Below are 22357 nucleotides of genomic sequence, written 5' to 3'. Positions count from 1 at the left end.
TATAGCAGTGTTTTACATCACAAGTCACATCACATTATTCCTAGATGTCTAACCCTCAGCATTCGTGTGCTTTTACCCTGGTGTTCTGTCCCTTGTGTTTGTGGGTGGATAAGCTGCTCCCTCTTACAGTGGCTCTTATGAAACTGAGAAAACTGGCTGTCACCCAAACCAAACTAACACACCTCCATTTCATTCAGAGATAAAGTTCCCCCTCAGGGGCAGAGAGAAGGAGAACCACATAGGCAGGGAAACTAAGATGTTCATGTATGCAGAGGGCGTTAAAGCCACTGCCTCTGGTTTTGCCTAACAAATTTATTATTATCTCAGCAGCAGGTTGTGATTTAACTGGGGCCATGGGCTTTTGGTGACTCAGTGTTTAATCCATGCCCTTTGCTCTTTGAGCTACACTCGAGTTGGTTACATGGAAGGCTTGCAAATGTTTCAAGACATATGCATGAGTGTGTCATGGAAAACGAGGCCTTGGACCCAAAAATGCAGAGTAGAGGATTTATTTAACAAAATACTTAGAAATGAAGCTGTCCTGAGGCAGGCAGGCAGGCAGGCAGACAGGCAGTCAAAACCAAGACAACCCAAAAATCAAAAACCACTAGAAAACCAGAAGACATGAAAAGGGAAAAAACAACCAGGAAGAAGCGACACAGGGAGGGAAGACAATTTACCGACAAGAGACAGACAGAACAGAGACTAAGGCTGAATCCCCTACCCCTTTGTCTTACCCCTAGCCCTTGTCCTTCGAAACAGAATGGTAAGGGCTAGGGGTGAAAACATACCCTTATGAAATGAGACACCACTTGGTTACGGTAACGTCATCATACATAATCGCTAGCTGGCTGCTACGTCACCAGAGGCGACAGGTATTGAACACAAACAGACTTGCCGTCTGCAAGTGTGTGTATGTCGATTGTGTGGGTTTTATAGTTCTTTTATGTTCACTTTGGTGGTGGTGGTGCAGATGCAGATGTTCTTATCTGTGTACTACTTAGGTCTGTTTGCAATGACTATTTTTATACACACTGCATGGTGTGTTGTATATCTGTTTTGGATGTCATTGATGTTCAGAAACACTTTCTTTGTTAACAAAAATCTGTCTTTATTGCCCAATAAAGTAAACGGTTATTATAATATAAGACAGAGAAATGAGATTCAGCCTAAGGCTCAATCCCAATTCTCTGTCTTACCCCTTCCCCTTAGTTTTGTGCGTTCATGTGAGAGTAAGGGCTATCCCAATTCTCGTTTTTATCGAGGGGTAGGGCTAAGGGGGAGGGGTAGATACCCCTTAAAACCAAGCACTTTTGAGAGCTTACTTGAAACCAAGGGGTACCCAGAATACACTGCGGCTGGAAAACACAAGGCAGGAAGTTAAACAAGACATGACAAGGGAAAAACAGAGACTACAAAATAAAGCAGGAAACTGAAGCATAAACATACACAAGGATGAAAACAGGGTAACACGCAACAGAGAACTCACGAGACAGTAAACAACAAGGAACCGGGGAATAACTTAACACAATAAACAGGAAAAACTATAACATACAACCATAACATCATGCTTATTCATATATACCTAAATGAGACTTAATATGGTTTCCTTTCTCTATAGTTTCTTTCTCCTTTTTATAATTATTTATTTGGCTCTCTTTGGTTATTTGTATGTTCACTTTAAAAAGACAAAAAAGAAACTGCCAATGTAAGCCCAAGATATAAGCAGTTCAAATGGTCGATTCTCTCAATAAAATATTTCAAGATTTAGAAGTATACCTTTGGTGAAACCATCACTCAGAAATAGTACATGTCCCTTTAACCCTGCATTTGTTCCTAGTGTCCATTCCTTTTTATCTAATTCTGATAATAAAGTACTTTATCTGTCATTTCCATCTCCCAGTCAGCCATCCCTCCTCTTTATGTTTTTACAGTATTAACTAACACACTTTAACCTTTGCTAATGATAATACTGCTGAGTAGAGATACAATTAATGAATTGGTATGATGCTGAATATATACTTTACCTCCAATAAAGTTTGAATTATGGTTCTGCGTTGAATCTACGCTGACTGGTGTAGATACTGACCCTACGCCGTACCCTACGCCGTACCCTACGCCGTACCCTACGCCGTACCCTACGCCGTACTCTGACTTGCACCTCCCCAGAAATGTAACTACACGTTGCGGCAATGTAGACCACAACAACTGTGATTGGTCTGCTTGGCTGGGCTTGGAAGAGTCGTATTTCCCTCTACTTATTTCCAGGTTCTCCTTCTCTGTGAACAACTTAAAATCAAGGAGAGGGAACTTTTTCTGCTACAGTTTTTGCGACCGTTGTCAGAAAGCACATGGGACACACTGTTTCTCTGTCTGCTGCAGAAGTTGGTACTCGCTCTGAAGCTAATCTCTGCCTCTCTTACTGGCTCTACCACACACTCCCCATGCATGCACACATACCGGCTCTGCTATTCTCTCAAAGACATACGTTAGAACGACGCAGCCACACCAGTGCACAAGTATAAATCCTCACAACGGCGTAGGCCACTTACGTAAGCTACGGCGTAGGCAATGATGTTCTGGACTGTGGGAATCTGTGATGTGGCTGACCACTTTGTTAAGCAGTGAGGCATCGTATTTCATCTCTCACTCTTCCCCTCTTACCATTCCCTCACTCTCTGACAGTTTGTCTGTTGGAGGGAAGAGACCTGTGAAATCGTATGGGTATGGTGTAACCGAAAAAGAAGGCTGTGACAGTAAAAGGGCCCTCTTTAATTGATACTGAAGAAGAACCATAACTAAAATTATAAAAACTCAGGCTGACAAGACGTGCTATCAAACGATCATTGTACTCTATAGCCTATTTTGCTATTATTTTTTAAGAGATACTGTTAGTTGGTATCTTTCTAGGTCAGTGGTTTCAAACTTTTTGGCTTGTGACCCTTAAAATGAAGCAATGTCTGTTTGCACCCCCTCACCACATGTCTACTGGTTGTAACTAGTTTAAGTTTAAAAAGAGGTCAAATTAGACTGTAATGCACCAAATTATAGGAAAGTCTGAAAAACCAACACAATTATGTGTAGTAGAAATATCTTTTTCTACTTTCTCATTCTGTTAATCATCTTGCGACCCCTCAGATGTGTCTTGTGACCTCTTGTTTGGGCGCCGACCCACAAGTTGGTTACCACGGTTAAAGCAAACGATGCTAGTATATGTCTGTTCGAGTGAATTTGACATATGGATGAAAGGATAATGTTGACAGTTCAAATTTGAAATGACTTTATTAATCCCACTAGGAGCAATTAGGTTTTGAGCAGCTTGTACAGAGAGAAACACAGTAAAATACAACAACTTCAAACAAACAAACACAGTTGAGACTTCGCCATTTAGCTATTTATCAAGTATCTCAGCCCCGCTCCCATCCTAGCAGCTGAAGAACACTAAAGCAGAGCAGACACTTTGCAATGCAGGAGCACTGAACTTCAGCTGTCTAAGAGGGTCTACCAACTCTTGAAACCACTCTACTACCCTATAGACATCTCTAGCTCCAGTTAGGGTTGCACGATATTGACAAAACGTGATCTTGCGATATCGATATTAATTTCGATATTTTTAAACATATGTAAAATTACAAAAGTTACGGGAAAACGCATCAAAATACATTCATAACAAATTAAACAAGTGTTCTTACAACACAAGGTTTATTTCAACTAACAGTCATATTGGACTGGTCCAACATGAATAAATAAATAAATAAATAATGACCATGTCTACAGAACAGGACATGTTGTACTGGTTGTACAGTATGAAATAAATATATAAAGAGAACAGGACACAACTTTTCTTTCACTTCTCTGATTGGTTCCATTTTGTTGTCTCTATCAATTTCTTCACTTACACTGTCACTCTGTCGAAATATGCACACACGTGGTACGCTCCATAGGGTTTGTCACGTAGTGGACACCTGACGTGCACTAACACGTACAAGTGGCACGGTAACTGGTCAATGAAACATGATCATTATAGCGTTTCAAGCGGGCTCTAAATCGAACACAACTAAGCCACACAGCCAACGGTCGGGATGCAGCGCTCCACAAAATAAACAAAATATTGCATACTTATCGCGACACTTTCGATATATATTGCGATAACGATATTGAGTCGATATATCTTGCACCCCTAGATATAATATTGCACAACGTGATATTGCGATAACAATATTGAGTCGATATATCTTGCACCCCTAGCTCCAGTTACAGCTAACTTATCCTCAGGAGGATTCAATTCTGTCTGTAACATAAGCATGCAAGTTAATTGGAATTCATACTAGTTTTGGTGTGAAAGCATGAACCTGATGGTGATAAATGTGCAAATTACTGACTCACAGTCTGTGTATGCATTTGAGCAAGCATAGAGTGTGCCTCGAGGCATTTACTATGTGTGCACTGCCTTAGAGAGAGGTCTTGGAGTGTTCACACATTTATTTATAGCCAGTTTTTTCATTTTCATTGCTCGATGTGCAGTGTGTATCCATACCTGCAGCTCCTGCTTGGCTCCTTGTCTGTGCGTTGACCTGTCTACTGCTGTCCCACAGTGGGGGGCCAGCTACAGGCTCCATCCGATGCCTCTTGTGGAAATGAAACACCCCCCCCTGAGCTGTGAATTACACAAATCAGAGTAGGATAAAGACCGGATCCCTGGTGGGCCTGCTGCAAATATAGCACATATAGCTCATATTCTCACTTATGACTGCAGCTGTGTGCTGCCAGTAGCGAAAGCTGATCTTGGTGAAATAGGATTGTTGCTAATGATTGAAAATGTTAGCAGAGACAACAGAAAACCTTTAAGCTTTCTTGCACTGCTTGTGGACAATATTAGCAAAAATACCACTTAGGGTGTCCAGTATAGAAAGCTCCTGAAAGGAGTGCCCTAGTAGCAACGGTTAGTACGCATGACACATAACTGCTTTGTTCGTGGACCTGTGTTGCATGTTATACCCAATAGGGCTGGTCTGGGAATATGGAGGGCTTTGTAAAAAACAATGTAGTCTTCCATATTAGCAAGATTCTGTTTGTACACTGAAAAACATGCCAAGTGTGGGTTGGAAGCACAGAGCACATAACAGGATTGTATTATAATTATCTCCATATTCACAGTGCCTTTTCTGCCTTCTGTTAGGGTTCTGTGATCAATAGTAGTATGTACTCTTTGAGTTTTTAAAGACCAAAAAGATCTTGAAAGGTCTGAAAATATTTGATATTGCACAAGCGTGATTGGTTTATTTTATTTTGTGTTAAGTTATAAATGCATGACAATAGAGATCAAATTATGCCTTCAATGCAGATACAATAATAGGCTCTCCGAATCAAGAAGTTCTGTTGTGTTTTATCAGCAATGCAGCCTAGCTGGTGTGTTGTATTCCCTAACACAGCAGCACAATCCTCTTATTGTTGGCAGCAGAGGAATGCTATCTAGCTAGCTTTGACTTGGGCTGACTCTGCAACACCTTTGCACAACAGGCTTTAGTGCTGCCCAGTCCTCCTATGTTGTCCTCTGTCTTCAACCACTGACCCTGACACATTTTTGGAGCCTCCTCTGCTCTTTCCTCCATTTTTTGACCCCCCCTCCCTCCCTCCCCTTTCCATAGCTCTGTCCTGATGCCATGGCCACTGTCTTTTGTACTGTACTGGGAAAAAAAAGTCCTTGTTCGCCACAGATATGAGAACAAAGGGATGGACTAAGAACTCTAAGGTTAAATGCTCACAATATGTGTATCTTAATGCTCTGCCTGAAAATCTCCATATCACTGTGTAGATTCAATTCTTGAGAATGGCAATTAATGTTAGAGCATATGTACCAAGATTTTACAGTTTTTGGCTTTTAAATGCAACATTTCTGTATTTATTTTTAAAATTTATAACAATCTTTTCTTTCTTTTTCATCTACATACATTTGTACTGATTTATTTCTCTTTTTCTTCCTTTTTCTGCACAGGTACTGCTTCATTGTGACGCTTGGCTACCTGCTATTATGTCAGATCACACGAGTCTATGTTTTTGACTATGGCATGTACTCTGCAGATTTTACTGGGTAAGCTACGCTAAGGCTACAGAGCTCTTTATAATCTTTTTGGTTGTTAATTTAAAACAAAATGCCTCCATCGGCCTTCATTTTGAATGCTATATGGAGTACAAAGCTAAAAAAAAAACAGAAGTTACCAATAAGAGTCAAGGGAATATTGGATGTGACTCAACCAGTTCGTGCTAAACAGAAACGAGTGTGTCACACTGCTGTGTCCGCAGGAGGACGTCGATAGCGACTCTTGTGATTGGTTCCCACTCCTCCAGACTGTCTGACAATTCAAGCAGACACCTGCACTCCCAGCAGGGTGGGGGGTGGCTAGTTGCTAAGCAACTCAATGCAAACCCATACTGCCTTTGGGAGGGCAGAGATTTAACTCTTTCAACTACCTTGTCTGCCATCCCTCTGTTTTTCTTGAAAAAGTATAATTCACGTTTTCCTAAATGTCAGTGTGACCCTTATAGCTAAATGTGCTTTGTTCTACAGGGGCAGATAAAGTCTAAAATTTCACTTTAAGACCAGAAAATCTCTGGTCTGTTGCTTGTTTTTGACTGTGTGGCTTAACTTGATGCTGCCACCAGCAGTTTATGTATTTGTATGTATAAAATGAGTCAAGAACTTGTACTTGCTGATGAAAAGAATGGTTGTGTATATTTAAAAGCCGGTTAAAGCACACACAACTTAACACTGTTCTTTGATAGAGAATGGCTTTATTAAACAAGCGGAAAAGGACTGAGTAGCATAGGACCGGATTGATCCTAAATAATAGAGTGAGTAAAGAAGAATAGAAAGAATGGCTACAGGAAGTTCAAAAAAGTCTGCAATTATACTGGAGGAAACTTACCATTGTGCAGATACCACTGCAGCGGATAGTGTTACTATTATTACTGGGTAAATTGGCATCTAAGGCCATTAGTTACAAGATGCCACCAAAACTTAAATATGGGCTAGCAGTTCATGATAAAAAACAAGCATTTAAAACAAAGGTTTAGCATGTAAAACTATATTTATCAGATAACGTCAAACAAAACACAGTGATAAGCTTCTTGCTTTTTGGTGCTGCACTGAATGGAGTGTTTTTGAAATTTTCAATATTAACATGGCCTTTTTCTGTTTGATGCTCTTTATCAGGCCCATGATGGTTATAACACAGAAGATTACCAGCTTGGCGTTTGAAATACATGACGGTAAGACAAGCATCAAAGTGTCTCTAAAGCGTGTGTGTGTGTGTGTGTGTGTGTGTGTGTGTGTGTGTGTGTGTGTGTGTGTGTGTGTGTGTGTGTGTGTGTGTGTGTGTGTGTGTGTGTGTGTGTGTGTGTGTGTGCGTGCGCGTGCGTTGTCTGTATGAAAAAAGTGGCAGAAGTGAAAATGGTTAAGTTCTCTTTGGAGTTTCCAAACCGATCACATGGCCACGTTTCCGAGCCAGTAGTCAGTTCTGACAATGGGCTAGTGAAGCAGAAAGATAGCAAAAACACAGTTATGTAATGGAGCAGTGACCAAAAATGAACTCTCTCTCTCTCTCTCTCTCTCTCTCTCTCCCTGGAACAGTTTAAGGACTTTAAACAAAAGCTGATTTGAACTAGAGCACACACTGTTAAACATTGGATAGTAATGCTTTAAACCAAGGGTCTTCAACATTTTTTAAGCCAAGGACCCCTAACTAAAATAGAGACGGAGCAGGGACCCTCTACTACATACGTATATTGTTTTGAAGTTGCATAATAAACTGGGCATACAATAACGTGTAGGGGGACATAAAGCCTTTATACATAAATGTATTGTATAGAACATTAAGCTACTAATAATTGTATGCATGCTTTTATAAATCATGTTTTAATGTTAAACATACATGTGACACAGTGAATCCTTAGGATTTACTGTAGCTGTGGATGGCCTTAGTGACTACCTTACCTATAGGCCAGTAAACTGTGGGTTATATTTGGTCAAATATGTTGGATTCATGTTAAGACTTAAAAATATATATATAAACAATAATTTGGAGGCCCCCCAGCATTGACTCTGAGGACCCCCTGTTGAAGATCCCTGCTTTAAACATTTATTAGCAAAATGTAAGCAAATGTACAGTGTATGTAGTTGGCCAGTCAGGTGCCATGTTAATGCTGAAGTCAGCTTTTTTGAAACATCAAATGCCACGTGCTAATAAGCAATAAATAAAAGATAGAGATTGACACTGAGGTTAATATAAACATGTGTGATCAAGTATCAGAGAAGCTTAGAGATTGAAAGGATGATGAGAGTCACTCATAGCTTTTTAGTTCCCACTTGGAGTTTTAAGTTCCCTAAGGATATTCTAGACCGAACACAATCAGCAGTCTAATAGCAGTTTGTGTGTTGATGTGTATGTTGGCGGGTTCATGCATGTGTAGGCAGTGTAGAGTAAAGTTGTGTTTTAAATTCTGTTAAGGTCACTGATTCTCCTTGCAACTGAGTCTAATGAGACACTAAGACCGTAATCCCCATCCCCAGAGAACTGTCACACTCTGATGCCTGCATACACACACACACACACACACACACACACACACACACACACACACACACACACACACACACACACACACACAGACAGACAGACAGACAGACAGACAGACAGACAGACAGACAGACACTATTTTGCAATATATTTTTGTGCCATACAGTAAAATACTTATGAGACTTTCTAGTTCTCAAGAACAGTTACTGTATTAAATAAAAGCTGCTTCACAATTCATCTTTTCATTAATTTGATTGGGATCAGATGTTTAATTGTGGCCTTGTAACTAAGCACAACCTTGCACTATGAGCCATACACGCAACATTACATACACCCAATGATGCCAAAGCTGGCAAGAGTGTTGCAAAGCTGCAGCTCTTCATAAACAAAGAGCAGACTGATTTAAACTAATTCACCCAGACATTTAGCCCAAAGAATAGATAGCAGAATGTTACTAACCTTCTCAATAACAATAGTAACTGCTATCAGGATGTCTGGCCAAAATGTAATTTGTTATGGTTGAGTATTTATCAATATTTATCTTTCTCTCACTCACTATCCTCTGCTAACTCAGCAGAAGTTAGTTGGCCATTCACACACGTCCTTCCTGGCCTCTGAACCTATGTGTTGCAATGACAGGTACCTCTGGCACTGGGTAGGTTTGGTTGATATACCTGCAAACCTTGAGAGTCAGCACTATTATGAACTTCAGAGTTGTATCAGAATTAGGGCTGTCAATCGATTAAAAAAATTAATCTAATTAATTACGTACTCTGTGATTAATTAATCTAAATTAATCGCATACATAATTTTTGCCCAGTGCCGATACTTTTTAAGAAAGTTAAAAAAAGAAAAAAAAAGAAGGGTACTAAACAACAGTTGGCAACATTAAAGAACGGCTTGTTTATTGCTAAGGCCATATGGTCAAAGTGAAATGATTTAATAATAATGTAATAACTATAACAGTAACTTATTTCACTAGTAAATTGCTGTTGAATGAGGAAAAACAACCACCAAATGGGAAAAGGGCATTTAACAACAACTTTGAATGCACTACAAGGCTGTAGGTTACCAGTTTCATTGAACGCACCGTCTGTGTTTTTCCGACAACGGCAGCTGCACATTGTTACATCCCGGTGTTGAATCCTCTACAGTAATATACAATACAGTCACACTTTACACCATTTAGCGTCAGCTGTCAGCATTGTAACCGTGTTTAATCCAGCTACTAGCTAGCGGTAGGCTAACGTTAGCTGCTGTCGAGTATAGTGTTAACTAGCGCCACGTGTAGCGATGTTTCTGTTTCCTGTAACGTCTGTTTCAGCGCATCCGAGAGCAGCGCAGACATTTCAGTGGCACCGAAATGAGGCGCCGAAATCCGCGTTGCTATTCGGTCTGGTAGATACAGGTCGTGAAGGCACCTGTGCAGTATTAGCACCGGGTTTCGGTACCCAACCCTATTCAGGAAGAAGATTTATATAAGTAAATTTTCCAATTAATTATCCAGGCAGCGCATTGTCGTCTCCCTCCTTCATTTTACAGTCCAGTGGTGGCTAGAACGGCTCTGGGTCAAACATCAATATGGAATGGATTAATCTGCGTTATTTTTTTTAAGGCGTTATTTGTTCTCAGATTAATTAATCGAAATTAACGCGTTATTTTGACAGCCCTACTCAGAATGTAATGCACATCTGTGTATTCTGTACTATTATGCTGTTATCCGTACCCCGTTAACATTGGATGAAATGAATTTTCAGAGTATGATTGGCAGGTGTACATATACATAAATTAAATGTATTCTTTTGGAATGTGTCTATATTGTGTCTGTCTCTAGGTTTGACCAAGCGTGAGGGGCAGCTGACTCCCAGTCAGAAATACCTAGCTATCAGGTATGTGACTCAGGTATGTTTTTACCGCTTCAGATGATGGGTTCATTCAATCTAGCTATATTCAAAATTTGACATGGTCTTAAATCATCAAGTTAATGAACTCGGTCTGAACTCGGTCTGAAAGAAATGAAGCTCTTTATTTTAATAAAGGCTTCATTGCTTTCTGCATAGGAAATCGCCACACTGCCCCCCTTTCAGGCTCTTTCTGGTGTTGTCAAGCAGTTGTTAGGCACTCAGTATCTAGGAAACCACACATTTACCACTCTCATGTGAACTGTACTGTAGGAATACCCTCCATCTGTCCTGCATGACAACTGCAGATTCCTTTCTCTGACAGCCACTACTGGAGGTGGTAGTGCAGCTGAGCTGCAGAGACTATGTAAAGAGCAGGATTTGAGTGGGGAGATGAGTTGCTACTGTTAGCTAACAGGGAGCTAATATGTGATTAGATAGCTGAACAGAGATAAGAGACGGAGCAGAGAGCAGGACTGACATCATGACGTAATTATTGCAAAACATTGTTAAGCACAGCTTGGAAATACACTGGACTAAAAAAAAAACAGTAAATGCACTGATCATAAGAAGAAACTGTTTATTATTCACATACAATCGTACAGTACAATGTAGGGAAATTCAATCCCTGCATTAAACCCATCCTAAGCTGAGCTAGCCAGTGTACCAATAAGGTCCCAGATATGAGGCACCAAACCATTTGTTTCATAAACCTTGGTTTGGTGGGCTACTGTGAGTCAGCCGATACCTCTAAGATGGCTACTTGGAAGGCGAGGAATTAGCAGTCGAAACAAGAGCTCCTCTTTAGGGCAGTTAGATTGCTACCTCACCCAGCAGATTCAATTCAGCAAGGAAGGGTAAGATACAACAAAAGCTTCAGAGTCAGTCAAAGCACTCAGGCCCTCCCTCTTGTCCTAGACAGTACAATATAATAGACCAGACTGGTTTCTCAGTGGACAGGAAGCTGTCTCTTCACATGGTATTTTGTCTGTTATCGTATTTTACTGTATTTTAGATTGAAAGATTGGGCACTACATGAAAACATCTTATAATTATAATAATATAATTTCTGTTTTTCCCCCTAATATATCTGCTCTTATGTCTTCTGTGTGGCCCTTAAGTCGGATGCCCAGCTTGCTGGAGTACTTGAGCTACAACTGTAACTTCATGGGCATCTTGGCAGGGCCCACCTGCTCTTACAACGACTACATGGCTTTCATCGAAGGCACATGCTACCAGCCACGCCACCAGGAGAACGCCAACGGCAAAGAGAACGGGAAGTACAAGCAGAGCGAACCCTCACCCAAGGTACAACACAGTTTTTATCACTTTAATAGAAGTGCATACATCACGTGACAAACACTGTGGTAAAATATACCGACGGGCTGTGCTGTGGTGGGTGAAAACATTCTAAAATGTTTTAAACCCTCAAAGAGAGTACTTGAATGATCTGTTATGATATTACAAAATAGGACTATAATAGAAATAGGACTATGCAAATCCCCTTTTTAAGTGCATATTTTGGGTAATGTTGAAGGCCCATGCAGTAGTGGAGCCGTTTTAAGGAGTGCAGGGTAATTAAAATGTTTTTGTATCCCTTTAGAGAAACAGAAACTGAGACATTATTGATAATTTAATGACGCAACTCAAGGGTGTTTGTGTTTTCTTAATTCATAATGCATTGATAATTTAATTACACTCCAAGATTTGAGTGTGTATTCATCCCACAATAGAAAAGAACAGAGTGGAACACAGACGTTGCTAACTATGAGACACTCAAGGACTTGAGTTTAACCTCGAATCAACTTAACTGAGTACAAGTATCACGCCTCCTAATGTGGTTCTTGAATATGGTGGTAATGGGTTTTAATAGGATTGCTTCTTTGTATCCCACTATCCTGTTTCACCACCCAGAATGACGTCATCGCCAAGCTGTGTACATGTGCCATCTCGCTGGCCATCTATCTGTCACTGTGCCAGCTGCTCCCAGTGGAGCACTCCATAGACGATGACTTTGTCAGCTCCACACCCTTCCACCTTCAGGTCATCTACCTTTACCTGGCAATGCTAGCTCTGAGGCCAAAGTACTACTTTGTCTGGACACTTGGTGAGTTTCTTACTGGAGTACAAATTTCTTCCCACCCATTCTATATTAAATCCAAAATATACATATATTTTTTTAAATTGTATTCTATTGTTGGTTAATCAGACTGGCAGCGTGACTGTGATTTGCCGCTGCTTTGGTTTTTTTCAATGAATGCTACTGGTTATTTAAGTAGTATGAACTCACTGAACTGTTCTTGATTCAGAGAACTTGGTTATTTTTGAAGTAGTGTGCACATTATGTTGAGATGCATCCTAAAAATAAAATCCCAACTCTTATTTAACAATGTTTTTGACGCAACGGTGCCATCTAGTGCTGAGTGGAAAACTGCAGCTCTTAATTCTTACCAATGACAAAATGCATGTGACGCCAGATCTCCATCTCTTTCTGTCATTGCTTCACAAACTAACGTATTATAAGGATATGGAGGTGTTGTCATCCTTTACTGTTTGCTGGTACTCAGAAACATATGTACCTTTCTACTGCAGCTGATGCTATCAACAACGCTGCCGGATTTGGCTTCAATGGATACAACAAAGATGGCTCCCCACGGTGGGACCTGATATCAAATCTCAGAATTCTGGACATTGAGGTTAGGCTCTCTTTATGAGACTTATTATTATATCCACATAAACTTCTTTTTAAGCCCTGCCTAAAGTATATTGTTTTGGGTCCAATTTCAGTTCGCCACCAGTTTCAAGATGTTCCTAGACAACTGGAATATTCAGACAGCTCTCTGGCTCAAAAGGTAAAAGCATTCCGATTGTAATACTGAACCTTGCTCAGTTTGTGTGGCTGGCTGTAGACGGTTGCTGAAATCTATGATGCATAATATCTGCAGATCTCAAGTCTAGCATTTAGATTTTTAATCATACTTGACTGGAACCACAATGTGACCGGTTTGATTGCAAAAATGCCACATAATGATTTAACAAATATTTACAAGTTTCATCATAAAATGCATACAATACACAAATGATTCTGTTTTTATAATGAAAACAAGCATAACTTATATTGCAGTACATAGTGTGATTCAATTTGATAACAGCTATCCTGTTTTTGTGTGTGTGTTTTTTCTCCAAATGGCCAGTGGCTTTTTATTTATTTCAGACTGTTTTGACGAAACACCGGATGTGTGTCAATCTTTTCCCCAGGGTGTGCTATGAACGCTGTCACATCAACCCCATGGCTGCCACCTTCCTGCTGTCGGCCCTGTGGCACGGGGTGTACCCCGGCTACTACCTGACCTTTCTCACTGGCATTGCCATGACCATGGCCGCACGTGCAGTGAGTGCACACACTGGTTCTGTCTGTATACAGTACCTATTTTTGAAGTGTTTCCTAGTCAGATTTAGCCAAATAGATAAAAATCATTAATTACATTATGCTCTTGCATCTTATGAATCATGATATTGAGTTTGAATCCTACAGTCGTTGTAGAGATTTTGTCTAAGAGCTCTTTAGATATACCACTGCTACGTAGCAGAACCAATTACACACAACAACATCCTTATGGAGAGTAAGGGGATAATGTTAAAGGAGTATATAGCATTTATACTTCATGTTCAAATGTGAGGCCAATACCACTAATCTGTTCTAAGCCAGACCGCTTCACTCTAGTCTTGTGAAAGAGGGAGACAAGAGGATATTTATGTAGAGACGTATGTGGAGTGGTGCTACAAGGGGAAACTCACACTGTAATTTTGGATAACCGACTCAGGATGATTAACTGAAACGCCTGCACAGTAAATTAGTTGTGCAGGTAAGATCCTGCAGGGACTTTCTTCTTCTTTGTCTAAAGGAGGACAAGGAGAGCACTGACCCAGTTAGACTATAAAACTACTGGCCACTGCCCACACAGACATGATCAGAGATAGATTTCTCAGAAGAGTTATAAGATGGAAAAAGAAGCGAGAGAGGCGGGGGGGGGGGGAGAGAGAAGGATGAGCAAATTACAAGCAGAACTAGGCAGTAATGCCTGCTGCTGAAATATTTCAGGAACTAGGTCAATTGATTCAATTCAAGTCTAGTCTATTGTACAGTAAAATGAGTGGGGTGCAATTTAAAGTTTACAGATTCATTCACCTGAAAATGATGTTGGCAAGTTCAACTCACGGGATGTTTTTCTTCTCTTCCAGGTAAGGCACAACATCAGACCATACTTTCTGGTCTCAGACTCGTATAAGCGCATCTATCATGTCATCACGTGGGCATGGACTCAGGTCGCCATCAGCTACACAGTGGCGCCATTTGTCCTACTCGCTGTGGGACCCTCACTCAAATTCTACAGGTTTGTGTGTTTGACTGAATAGTGTGTTGATATTGAAACAGTATTGCTTCGAGCTGTATCATTGACACTCTGAAGTCCGTTACACAAACACTCTGAGTTCAATAGAGAATACTACAGCCTCTGCTTTTCTGTGAAGTCATTAGTAGAGTGAGTTGTGTGCACTGCTGTTGTGTGTAAAATGATTGTTATAGTAAGCATGCAAATGAAGTTACTGGCCACAGTGTAGAAACACTTCACTTTCATTAGCCGGGTCCCCTCTTTTCAGGCTGTAACAGTTAACGAGACAGCTTAATGAGCGAAGTTAGGGGAGGATTGATGTAAAGGAAATAAAATGAGCAGCCAGGGCATTGCTCGGCCACTGCCATGAAATAAAGGCCCACCAATGCTCAGCGTCATTCAGCTGAGAACTGCTGTTAAATCAGCACCTGGCTGATAGACAGACAGTGTAAACAGACTCATTAAAGGATAAGGTAGATCTTTCCATATTTAAGGGAATTTGACACAGAGCTGTATTGTCTCAATCCCGTGTCAGCAAAAATGAGCTATTTAGGTTAAAACATTTTTGTAACTAAACCTAAAATTAAAAAATGTTCTCCTCATATGAAGCTGTATTTAGGTACAGTGTTTATACTAACATCAACATGCTTCCAATGACCATGCTAAAATGTGGATGTTTAGCAGGTATAATGTTTAACATGATCACCATTGTAGTTTAGCATGTTACGATGCTAGCATTTGCTAATTAGCACTAAACACAACCTCATGGTGCTACTAGAGGGAAAGTCATTAGGATTCATCCTCTGCGGAGCATGAATGTCTGTACAATTCATTCAATAGTTAAGATATTTTAGTTTGGACCAAAGCGATGGACCAACTGACCAACATTGCCATAACTAGTTTTTTAGCTAGTTTTTAGCCACACTAGCGGCATGGTTAAGAAACTGACTTACAGTTTTATGGCCTGCACATATTTCTGGTTTTATTCTCCAACTACTACTTGTAATAAACTGTGTTGAGATAAATTGGGATGTCTCTGCAGGTCCTGGTACTATTGCTTACATCTCCTCTGCCTCCTGGTGGTACTGGCCCTACCTGTCAAATCGAGACGCTGGCAGGCCAAAGAGCAACAGGACGGCACACAGAAGGACAGCCTACAGTACAACCAGACAGACGACAACAGCAGCACAGACAACAACTGCAACAAGAAAGACAAAGCCACATGAGGCTCGGGACAGCGACGCACAGTCCCTTCAGCAGCAGAAACACTGAGACAAACTAGAAACCACTGAGAGCTGGAGTGTGGCGAGTCTGTTTACCTGACAAAGAACCAAATATCGGACGCTCTGAGAATCCTAACAGACAGACAACACAAATCAATTTTCTGTCAAAACTTCCAGTAGCAAGGATGACAGCAATCACAGTTTCTGACATGGATAAGAGACCAGGATGTAACAATGGCCACGGGGTAAACTTATGAGAGATAGTGGTTACTTTACATTACATTAGTGGAAATGAAGACTTCAAAGCTGCCTTAAACCCTCTATGTACTCAGCTAGTGAAATAATAGTTGGGTGGCACGCTGCAAGAACCTAAATGTAGTTTCACCATTGTGGTGCCAGGTTATATACAAACCGATTAGAAGTGCAGTATGTGGAGGGTTTTTGTCATTCTCTGGTTACAAACCTCTGTTAGGTGGAAATGGAAAACGTGTTCATGTAAAAGAAACATAACCTTTATCATCAGCTGCCAATTTCAAACAGGCCTTAGGATCCTCAGAACATTGTTTGATTTCTATGTCTTTTTTAAAATCTTTATTGGAGAAGAATTCACATTGTACATGTTTTGTATTTAGATGTTCTTGAAAACACTATTTCAAATACATTCTTAATGTTTGTTTGTTTTTTTCCCTGGGATGAATTCACCGACATAGAGAGTTCCAAAGTGGAATTCAGATCTCGTCCGTCTCCAGCAGTGGAAAGTCTAAAAGAGGCACTCAAGTGTTACTAAATGGATTTCTTTTTTCTTTTAATATTTTTCATATCTGCTGCTTTTTTGACAACCATGACTCATCAGATAAATGTGTGTTTAAAGGGAGTTCATTTACCCTGTTTTGATTTGATTTTTTATTTGATTTTTTTAAGGATTTCTGACCTGGTTTCACAGGGGTGGCATTTTGTTATAGTCCTTTTTTTTTCTTTTTCTTTTTTTTACACAACAGGTTTCCCTGTGTTTAAATGTTTTGCCTCTGTAATACAAGTATCCAAAAATATTTCATTATTGCAAGTCCTAAGTAATGAAATTGTATAATTGGGAAAACACAGTGGATTGTTACCATCACCGTTGAACACTCGTACAGTTTAATTAATTGTCTTAAATCCTACAAATATAACGTAAATCTAGTCAGATTACCACAGTCCCTGAAGACTGATTTAACTGTCAAAAGATTCTGTAGCCATAATTATTACAAGGCAATCAAAATGTTAAAAAAAAGTTTCCAAATTGTTGCACAGTGCATAAAAGCACATATTGTGTTCAAACTGCGAGGAAATCTGATTGTGTTATTTATGTATGTGACATAATATTGTAGAAATTCACAGACATAGACCAGCTGTTGTGGTAAATGGTCTTATTTCATATTGTGTGAACTTATTTTAGAATAGGAGATGTTTCAAGGTGCATTCACTGTAGGTTGACGGAGACACTGGTTCTTCATGTTGTTTTGGTTTGCACATTAAGCGTTTCAAATCATCCAGTTAACTCTTTATAACATGCAGCAGTTCAAGCAGCCACCCCTGTGATACAAGTATGTATCATTAGACATGTTTAAGGACTTGGTCAAAGAAATGTGGTAACCTGAAAGGTAACCTCACTGTTGTTTAGACAGTCAAAAGTCACATTTTTACGTATCTATTAGAGCAGGAAATAGTCTGGGAATTTCAAGCCCACAATATCATAAACACTTTGAAGTCGTACTTTTTCTTTTCTTCTAATTGTCAGTAATTTGAGTTGGTTTGGTGCATTTGTGTTAGGTAAAATAATAACAAAGAAGCAGAGGTGAGCTTTTTTTTAAATTTCTTTTTAGGATTTTCTAACATTTGCATATTCCTGCCATAACTGTGTGTGTACCAGTATTCATGCGATCTGTACATGTTGATGTGGTCTCAACTATATTTGTAGCCTGGGCCCTGTGTAGGCGAGTGTGGCCCACCTAAGGGAAAGAGATGTCATTCTACAAACATAGCGATTATTGCACTGCATGGCCACCAAAACCAGCAGATCAATGCAAAACTGCTCCACATGTCCAAAGTGCCAAATTCATGAATGGCGCATTTTTGTTTTGTGTGTGTGTGTGTGTGTGTGTGTGTGTGTGTGTGTGTGTGTGTGTGTGTGTGTGTGTGTGTGTGTGTGTGTGTGTGTGTGTGTGCACGTGTGTAGACGTGTCCATGTAGTATGTGTGTGTGCGCCTGTGTAACATAACGGTTATTTTTCTGTCAGAAGGAAATTTATTGAAAGATTTGTATAACAGTACAATAAAATTCAGATTTATGTGGCAAAATAAAGAGAAATTATTTTTAAACACTAAAACTGATGTTTGAAAAATATATATGTCTAATTGTTTTTGTCCAGTAATGGAGATTACTATTAGGCGTAACACTGATGTTAAAATGTTAGCATTTGATCCAGGGAATGCTCATGCAGCAAAGGGAAAATCCCCAAAAATGGGCACCCACATTGTAGAAACTTTTTTTGGATATGCCCTACCTTGGTTAGCAGCGTATATTGTAATACAATGAAAATTGTTTGGTCCCTCATCTATTTTAATACAGGCATGCACATAATAGTAAATAGAGTAGAGGCTTGTGTGTTAATCAGTAATTACTAACCAATACGGAGCAGAGGAATTATCAGCTAAATGTACTCGAAGTATAAAAAGTATGGATTATGCTTAAGAATTACTCCTATGAGTGTTGTATATTATGTGATTATTGTCACTGATTCATGTGTAAGCAGCATTTTAATGTTGTGGCTGGTTGAGCTGCAGCACTTTTTTGGGGGGGGCTTTACCGCCTTTATTTTGATAGGACAGCTAGGTGAGAAAGGGGGAAGACATGCAGGAAATCGTCACAGGTCGGATTCGAACCCTTGACCTCTGCAAGGCATAAACCTGTCAGTATATGTGCGCCTCCTCTACCCACTCAAACAACCCGGCCGCAAGCTGCAGCACATTTTTACAATTTCATACACTATTGGGATTCATGTGCTGGAAGACAATCATATTTGATATGATCATTATAGGTTTTTAAAATATGAATCTGCAAAAATAGTAAAAATTACACTATTCCCCACTACAATTGGCCCTGACAGAACATTTAAAATGCGCAGTATGTAATCCCAGTTGCCAACAGTAATCCTGTCAGATGGGTTGTTCTAATCTAGACAAAATAGGGTGGGGGTTCCTCTCTGACCGACCCCCTTTCTGGCTTCGCCACATGTGACGCCACTGTAACCAGGGGTAGTAGTAGGTGGAGCTATTGACTTTACTGTAGACGGTCACGCTCTGTTAAACAGACGCAAAGTGGCGACAAAAACATGAATAAAAGGTATTTCTGACTATATTCTCCGGACGGGAATCAAAATACAAACGGTTCCAGAGCAGCTCAGCCTAGGTAAGAGTACTTCAGGTTGTACACTGTACTTTGTTTTCCTTTTGGAGGCGATACAACTTAGTACCTGTTGGAGAGTTAGCTAGCCACTTTTAGCTAACGTTAGCCTGTTAGCCGTTGGGAGTTTGGCTAGCGAGTGTTTTGCTATTGCTTCCTAGTGATAGTAACGCGAAGTCAGTCTGCTTGTAACATCCTTGTCAAAACCCGTCCATTACAGACCAGAGACACGAAAGTGTATTATTACTTTACTTTCTTTATTAAGTCACATTTGATACCACTCGTGATGTTTTGTGTGTGTGTGTGTGTGTGTGTGTGTGTGTGTGTATATATATATATATATATATATATATATATATGTGTGTGCGCGTCATCCAGATGTTTATTTTTGTTGACAACACGAAGACAGGCAGTCAGAGCGGCTGATCCGCCATACCTGTTGAACTTGGGCAGGCAGGAAACATGCAGCATACTGTTGCGTATTTCTTGAATTTTTTATAAAGGAGAGGCTTGGGTCCAATGAAGATTTAACAAAAGACATAATAATGAAATGACTGATCAAAACATAAAAGTACATTGATATCAAAAATCAGCATTGTTTTAACTTTTTAAACTCAACAATACACCACAGCATGTTTATCACCACTATGTTGAAACGGTGGTTGGCTGTTTGTCAGATCTTTACAGTAGTTTCTCTCCAGCAGCTCCATGTGACCAGGGATTAGTTTCAAACAGAAGGTTCACATACTTAAATGCATAACCTTTTAGAGTAAAACTCAGACCCGCCTGAACTCTTGGCCATAGGCTGATGTAAAAAGACCAGGTGCAGGTTTGGTTTTAGAAGTTTGCGACACAACTCAGTAAACCTGTTTTTTGGAGCAGGCCCTGGTATGTGGCAGGGAACTGAATCCTCAGCAGTTTCATACCCACATGACAAGCCATGAGGAGCTGACTGACTGACTGGTTAAATTTAGAGATCCTATTCAGTGTTATCTGGCAAGTTCATGTTTGTGTGTTCAGATAACAGTACTGCTGACAAGGAGTTTTATGAATTTCATGATGATATCAAGTGGTCTGTGTTTTTACATAAATACTGGACCATATATGACCTGAAAATAGATGAGTATTGATGTAGTAAAACCAGACAAGATATCATCTGGGATTTTAGTTGCCCTCCATTTGTGTTTTCCTGAGTTATGTAAAGTTTTGTGAAGAATGGAAAAACCTGTTTGGTCATTGTTTCCACTTTACAACTAAGTTCTAAATTTAAAATGTCTTTTTGTGTGCCTTGTTCTAATTCCTTCTTGCTCTTCTTGTAATTGTATGCTTAAAGCACTAATACCTTTGCATTAGTGCATTGATTGCCCTATTGTAACCACATTCTGTTTGAAACAGACACATATAACTGTGTCCTACAGGTTGTTTGTGGCAGTCCACTTCATTTGTATTGTGTATGTACCTGATATGACAGTGAAGACAGATACAGAACAAAATGACTTTCTGACAGTCTGCTTTTATTTTTAAAAGTGAAAATAAATACAAAATCTGTGCATGCAATATGCATATACCTTTCTCTATAGAGCTGAAATGATATGTTAATTAATCCAAAAATTGATCAACAGAACATTTAGTAACCTGAAGGTTAAGGGGTTTCTTGTGGCCAATGGTAGTAGTAGTTACTTTAATTAAACTACAGTGTTTCCAAATTAGTTTAACATTTGGGCTTAAATTGGTCAGCAATTAAGTCATCGTAGGGCAGTGGTGGCCTAAAGGTTAAAGAAGCGAGCCAAGTCAATCCCCAGACCGGCAGGATAAAATCTGGGTGGGGAAAGTGAAAGAGCAGTGCTTGTCCCTCCCTCATTACCACCACTGAGGTGCCCTTGAGCAAGGCCCTTAACCGCAACCGCTCCAGTGGAGCTGTTCAGTGACCAGCAGATCAGACTGTGGTTGTACTGGGCAGCTTCCAGGTATGAATGTGTAACTGTGAATGTGACAGGTCGTCGTTGCAAATGAGAAATTGATCTCAATCATCTTACCTGGATAAATAAAGGTTAAAAAAAACACACACACACACTCAAGTGGCAGGAGTGATAATCTGCTAGGGACAGTTCCCATTGATATCAAACAAATGTTACTTTATTGTGTTACTCGTTGGATGAAATCACACAAATTAAGCCAGCGCCTTAATTGTCACTCCTCTTCTATCTGTATAATTTGGTGCTGAACCAGTGCATGTAATGAAAGGAAATCTGGTCGCGTGTGTCTATTGTGTTGGGAAGAGATGGGCGTAGGCCAGCCCCCTCATCTAATATTCAGCCATGAGTGAAGGGGGGATGCTGAGCGTGAGCCCGGCAGTGCTTGTTGATACTGTGTGCGAGTGAGCAAGGGATAGAGATTGGTAATAGCAAAATAAATATAAGCTTAACCCTACACCAAGGTAAGGGGCTCTTCTGTTCACCTTTTTAGTGTTTGACCATGACCATGTGTCTCTTTTAGCAGCTTTAATGTATTTGTTTTAATAGCTTTCACTGTTTTTATTGGTGTCTCAGCTGGTTTTGTTTGTGTGTTTTGTTTAAAGGATGTGTCTGAGCTCCCATCTGATCATTGCTCAACAGAGAGCGAGCTAAATGTTTACTGATTGGTTCTTGTGTGGTGTTATCGTCCACCCATTGTACCCATTGAGAGACAAGGAGCTGAAGAGGGTGTGTCAACAGGCTCATATCTCCCTCCATTGTAATGTTAACAAAGGATTTTTCCCCCCCTATTAGTGTCTGATACGGGAGAACAGTTGTCAGGTTATCCCTGACTGAAGAAACAGGGTCAGA

General features: G+C 40.0%; 2 protein-coding genes across 6 annotated transcripts in view; both read left to right on the top strand.

The window, feature by feature from the left end:
* mboat2a (membrane bound O-acyltransferase domain containing 2a) overlaps positions 1–17079 on the top strand; it is a 45612-nt gene extending 28533 nt beyond the window's left edge. Inside the window, exons 4-13 of the mRNA XM_078277095.1 lie at positions 5996–6091; positions 7214–7269; positions 10411–10465; positions 11599–11785; positions 12392–12584; positions 13070–13173; positions 13265–13329; positions 13736–13868; positions 14720–14871; positions 15911–17079. Coding sequence (XP_078133221.1) covers positions 5996–6091; positions 7214–7269; positions 10411–10465; positions 11599–11785; positions 12392–12584; positions 13070–13173; positions 13265–13329; positions 13736–13868; positions 14720–14871; positions 15911–16094 — 1225 coding nt within the window. The 3' untranslated portion in view covers positions 16095–17079. The remainder of the gene's footprint in view (positions 1–5995; positions 6092–7213; positions 7270–10410; positions 10466–11598; positions 11786–12391; positions 12585–13069; positions 13174–13264; positions 13330–13735; positions 13869–14719; positions 14872–15910) is intronic.
* A 2302-nt stretch (positions 17080–19381) lies between these two features.
* kidins220a (kinase D-interacting substrate 220a) overlaps positions 19382–22357 on the top strand; it is a 46177-nt gene continuing 43201 nt past the window's right edge. For 4 of the 5 annotated variants that reach the window (XM_078277862.1, XM_078277861.1, XM_078277860.1 and 1 more), the window contains exon 1: positions 19385–19538. The gene's annotated coding sequence lies outside the window, so the exon portion shown is untranslated. Of the gene's footprint in view, positions 19539–22357 lie in introns of all 5 variants that reach the window. The other variant, XM_078277863.1, reaches the window with a different exon arrangement.

The sequence above is a fragment of the Sander vitreus genome, chromosome 20 (genome assembly GCF_031162955.1).
Source record: "Sander vitreus isolate 19-12246 chromosome 20, sanVit1, whole genome shotgun sequence".
Taxonomy (NCBI): domain Eukaryota; kingdom Metazoa; phylum Chordata; class Actinopteri; order Perciformes; family Percidae; genus Sander; species Sander vitreus.
The sequence above is the reverse complement of the archived record's forward strand: the minus strand, read 5'-3'. Positions and strand labels throughout refer to the sequence as shown.